The 5,672-nt window shown below is 43.5% G+C and overlaps 1 protein-coding gene across 1 annotated transcript; it reads right to left on the minus strand.

Moving 5' to 3' along the window:
• Positions 1–369: 369 nt before the first annotated feature.
• LOC112070725 (uncharacterized) lies at positions 370–4,148 on the minus strand. The gene is made up of 4 exons (XM_024138166.2): positions 3,026–4,148; positions 2,614–2,742; positions 1,944–2,117; positions 370–874 (listed from the first exon to the last, which is right to left on the minus strand). The coding sequence occupies exons 1-4, from the start codon at positions 3,139–3,141 to the stop codon at positions 631–633; spliced, it is 663 nt and encodes a 220-aa protein (XP_023993934.1). The 5' UTR covers positions 3,142–4,148; the 3' UTR covers positions 370–630.
• Positions 4,149–5,672: the final 1,524 nt, after the last annotated feature.

A 5,672-nucleotide genomic window follows, 5' to 3' on the forward strand; every position in this document is an offset into this window, starting at 1 on the left:
AAATAGCAACTTCACGAATTTAGCTAGGCCTGGGTGTGGTCTAAGAGGGGAAGGGGAAACTGATAACYAGCTCTTATTGGCAGAGGGGATTGAAACTCTTATTGGACTATCAMCTAATTTACCACCTGGTGATGTCACTAGGCGGGCCAAAACTCCAACCCACCAAAACAGGCATCCTTTTTAAAAATCACCTCTTACACTAAAAAAGGGCATTATCACAATATTATGCCAACCTAAGTCTGGAAATATATATAAAACACAAATAATTCATGTTTTTTTATTTTACTGCACTGGGCCTTTAATTCCCATTGTTTTGGAAGGAAAATTATTTCACTCATTGTTCTATTTCATAGAAATGTAGAGACACTGGACAGTTACATGCTCTTTATTCACACCGTTCACCAGCTACCACACTGAGAACTACAGCTTTTAACATATTGCAACATCACTAAAACATAGATTACAATTTATGTAAGTTATTACAAATAATTGAATAAATAAGCACATTTACACAGGAAATAAAATCTATTTGAAATAAGTGTCATCCCTTGTATGAGGGTGAGGGCAGTGACTGTGGCTAACAGGCCTGCCCCCCGGGGCGACAAGTAGGGCTGAATTCCAGATGGACCCCTAGCCTCTACTCTTTAGCCACTCCTGGAGATCTGAGAGGACTTTATAGATAGAATTCATGTTGTTTTCTCCGTGTAGCGGAGTGACGGTGKCATCCTCCGCCACGTCCTCATCTCCAGGGCATCTATCCAGAGGGTCCGTCGYGGTAGGAGGCTTCTCACTGTGCCCCGACGTCACTCCTAACAGGCTCTGAATGTAGGTATCAGAGGCTGGAGGCTGGTTACACTGGGCACTACAGCAACACCTAGAGAGTTAGTTAGAAAAATGTAAGTCACTCAGTATTACAGAAATTGGCAGTGGTGGAAATAAATAAAAAAGTAACCAATTGTCATAAAAGTATAGATCCCTTAATTAGAAAGTTACTCATATAACCCAGTAAAATACTACTTGAGTAAAAGTCTAAATATATTTGGTTCTAAATATTTTTAAGTATCAAAAGKAAATGTAATTGCTAAAATATACTTAAGTATCATAAAGTATAAATCATTTCAAATGCCTTCTATTAAGCAAAGCAGGCGGCACCATTTTCTTGTTTTTTCAAAATGTATATGATCGCCAGGGCCACACCCCAACACTCGGACATCATTTACAAAAGACGCATGTGTTCAGTGAGTCCGCCAGATCAGAGGCAGAAGGGATGACCACGTGTTCTCTTAATAAGTGTGTGAATTGGACCATTTTTCTGTCCTGCTAAACATTCAAAATGTAAACGACTACTTTTGGGTGTCAAGTACTTTTTACATGATTTTCTTTAGGAATGTAAGTGAAGTAAAAGTTGTCACAAATATAAATAGTAAAGTACAGATATCCCAAAAAATAACTTAAGTAGTACTTTAAAGTATTTTTACTTAAGTAATTTACACTAATGGCAATTGGCAATATATGACATATGTAAAACCACACCCGTAGACCACTCAGCCTGTGGGTTCAGTCCAACCCTAATTTAACACACCTGATTTGACTAATTAGCTGCTCAACAAGACCTTAACTAGCTGAATCAGATACGCTAAATTAGGGTTGGACTGAAAACCTACAGGACAGTTGTAATCCAGGAAGAGAGTTGGGCAGCCCTGCTATAGGCAATCATAGTACAGCGTATCAGAGCTATAATACAGGAGGCGGACACCATTTTGGAACATTCAGATAGAAATATGCTACGTAGAACAAACATGACTGACATGTAGAATAAGGAACTACGTCAGCTCTGTTTGTGGCATTTCTATCTGACGACTGGCTAAAACAGGGCCGCTAATGTTGATGTGCGACTGTCCCCGTGAAACTACATTTAATAAAGTCAAGTTTGTCTACTGAACCTGTAGGTCACATTATAGTTGACCCCTCGGTAGGTCACGGCATGGGTGGAGTTACAGAGGTCAGGGGTCAAGCAGCCCTGTGCAGACAGGATGTGAGTGGAACCGAAACGGCCACTACTAGTACCACAGCGCTCTTGCGGGAGACACTCGGTGGTGGAATCGTTACTGCAGGACCTGGAAAGAAAACATGGGAGAATCTCAATTGCATTTTCCTTGATTCCTTAAAACCCATTGGATGAGAAGGTCAGAGAGGCGGGACCTTCCTTGAGAAGGAAGCAAGATGATGTGAGGAGACAAGATATTGCAATTGAGATTCTCCCCAGGAGTGAGTTGACAGACCCAAAATGGGAAACTCTAAACAAGAATCCTTAAGAAGTCCCAACTCTGACGTYACGCCATTGAAGTTGAAAACAGTTAGGRTAGGGACGTCCCAAGGATAGCACTAACCGACTCAAAAAAATTTAAGAGGAAACTTTGAAAGTCAAATTACTATGGAACGATTTTCTATATAAAAAGATCAAGCCTAGTCCTGACATAAAAAGCTTTTWCAATGGAAAAAAAAAAATCTCCATTGAGAAYGCTTTTCAGTCCCGGACTGGGATTAAATCGGACTGTGTCTAGTCCGGGAAACTGCCTCCCAGTGATGTAATGGGTGRGGGACGACACCAACCTTCCTTTGTGCTGTAGAGGGCAGAAGTTACACAGCAGACTGGTACTAGGAATATGACTGCCCATGGATGTCACAGATAGGACTAGGAGGACACAGAGGTAGGCGGCTGGAGCCAGGGGAGCGTTTAACCTGAAAGATGCACAAAATACATTCTACACACAATCTTGAGTTTGTAAAAGACATTTCTATTTAAAAAAATATATATATATATATATCTAGTCAAATGTTTATTATAGATATACCAAAGAGGTGTGGGTAAAAACCCTTTAGTGTGGCAGTAGCATGTAACATGGGCACAGTTTTATCGAGGTGGTTTGAAACTTTTGAGCAAAACGYCAACAGACATTCCCAAAAAAATCAAAAGCAGACACTGCTGAACATTTGTAATGTGAGTAAAGAAGCTGTTGTTCACCTGTGTTTTCTCTGTGACGCCATTTTTCCTGGTCCTGTGTTTATAAAAGACATCTTGGTCGACTGTGCCTGAAGAAGAGTCGCAAGCCCAGCAGGGTTGTGTTCATTAGGACACATAACAGAAAACTGTTTTAAAACTTTTTTTACAAAGAGGAGTGGAAATTAGTGTTCCTTATTGGACAGGTTGGATAGTCCCACCCTGTTTTTATTCAATTTTCAACTGTTTGGTGCCCAATGAACACAACCCACGGAGCTGCTGATTAGTAAAGCGGAGTCAGCTGTGTCACTCAGCTATAATCAACATCTCTGTGTGTTGGATTTACATAATCAGCCGTCTTAAAATCATAACRTCTAAAACTTCTTCTAACAAAACAAACCAGTGATACAACTGAAAGTAGACTACATTGTTTATTGTGAAAAAATATATAAATGTCATGCTCTTTTTTTTGTTGTGGGTCTCGAAACATGTTCATGTGTCTCTAGTACTGAAGGTAAATGTGTGACTGCAGCACTATCTACTACACAGACAACACTTACACCCCTCTTCTTGATGATTAACTGGTAGCATCAAGTGAAGGTTAATGCCACATTCAAAACAACTGGGAACTGTGGGGGGGACGAGCTCCAACTAGATGAAATAGTTTTGAACGGTCATCCAACTCGGGAATATCAGGCCTCTTTCTGAAGCTCCGATTTTCCCGACCTGAAGATCACTGGCGTCACGATTTGACCTGATATTGTTCAGAGTTCCCTGTTGTTTTGCATGCGGCAAAAGTCGCACAACATGACACACGCATCAGGGTTTCACRACATGACACACGCATCAGGGTTTCGGGTCAGTTCCATTTCAGTTCAAATTAATTCAGAAAGTAAAACCAAATTCTAAATCTTGACATACATAGAGGATGCATCCTGATTCTAAGCCATTTAACAAACAAAATAAAGTGTTCAAGTACACACTTAGGGAGAAGGGTGCAAATTGGGATGCATGTAGCCAGTCTTCTTTTTGATAAGGATATGTGTAAAGGAAGGGAAGGCCAGTCTATAGTGTATGTGTCTCTTCAGGTAGACGTGAAGAAATCCTCAAGGAGAATTCCCTTCCAGGTAGACGTGAAGAAATCCTCAAGAAAGGGTGTTAGTTCTTCAGTCTACCTGGAAGGGAATTCTCCTTGAGGAATTTCTTCATATTCGTACCCTGGAAGGGAATTCTCTCTTGAGGATTTCTTCACGTCTACCTGGAAGGGAATTCTCTTTGAGGATTTCTTCACGGTCTACCTGGAAGGGAATTCTCCCTTGAGGATTTCTTCAACGTCTACCTGAAAGAGACACATACACTATAGACTGGCCTTCTTCCTTCCTTACACATATCCTTATCAAAAAGAAGACTGGCTACATGCATCCCAATTTGCACCCTTCTCCTCTAAGTGTGTTACTTGAACACTTTATTTGTTAAATGGCGAAAGAATCAGGATGCATCCTCTATGTATGTCAAGATTTAGAATTTGGTTTTACTTTCTGAATTAATTTGAACTGAAATGGAACTGACACCGAGAACCCTGATGCGTGTGTGCATGGTGTGAAACCCTGATGCGTGTGTCATGTTGTGGACTTTTGCCGCATGCAAAACAACAGGGAACTCTGAAAATATCAGGTCAAATCGTGACGCCAGTGGATCTTCAGGTCGGGAATCGGAGCTTCAGAAAGAGGCCTGATATTCCCGAGTTGGAAAAATCAAAACTTATTATTACCTAGATCGGAGCCCCCCCACCCCACAGTTCCCAGTTGGATGACGGTTCAAAACTATATTTAACCTAGTCGGAGCCCGTCCCCCCCCCCCCCAGCCCCAGTTCAGATGGACTGACCGTTCAATAACATTTACCTAGTCGGAGCTCGTCCCCGTCCCCCGGTCCCCTCCCACAGTTCCCACGTTGGATGACCGTGTCAAAACTATTTTACCTAGTCGGACGCCGTCCGCGCCCCCCCCCCCCCCGTTCCCAGTTGGATGACCGTTCAACTACTATTTACCTAGTTGGGAGCTCGTCCCCGCTCCCCCCCGTCCGTCCCCTCCCCACAGTTCCACTTGGATGACCGTTCAAAACTTTTTAACCTAGTCGGAGCCGCCCCCCCCCCCGTCCCCCCCCCCACAGTTCCCAGTTGGATGACCGTTCAAAACTATTTTACCTTAGTCGGAGCTCGTCCCCCTCCCCCCCCCCCCCACCGTTCCCAGTTGGAATGACCGTTCAAAACTATTTTACCTAGTCGGAGCTCGAGCCCCCCCACAGTTCCGTTGGATGACCGTTCAAAACTATTTTACCTAGTCGGGATCTCGTCCTTCCCCCCGTCCCGTCCCTCGCCACCCACAGTTCCCAGTTGGATGACCGTTCAAAACTATTTACTCTACCTATCGGCAGCCTCGTGCCGTGCCCCCCCCACAGTTCCCAGTGGATGACCGTTCAAACTATTTACCTAGGTCGGATCTCGTCCTTCCCCCCCGTCCCCATCGCCCCCCACAGTTCCCAGTTGGATGACCGTTCAAAACTATTTTACCTAGTCGGAGCTCGTCACCGGTCCCCCCAACGTCCCCCCCCACAGTTCCCAGCTGGATGACCGTTCAAAACTATTTTACCTAGTCGGATGCTCGTACCGTC

This window comes from Salvelinus sp. IW2-2015, unplaced genomic scaffold, assembly GCF_002910315.2.
Source record: "Salvelinus sp. IW2-2015 unplaced genomic scaffold, ASM291031v2 Un_scaffold1405, whole genome shotgun sequence".
NCBI lineage: Eukaryota > Metazoa > Chordata > Actinopteri > Salmoniformes > Salmonidae > Salvelinus > Salvelinus sp. IW2-2015.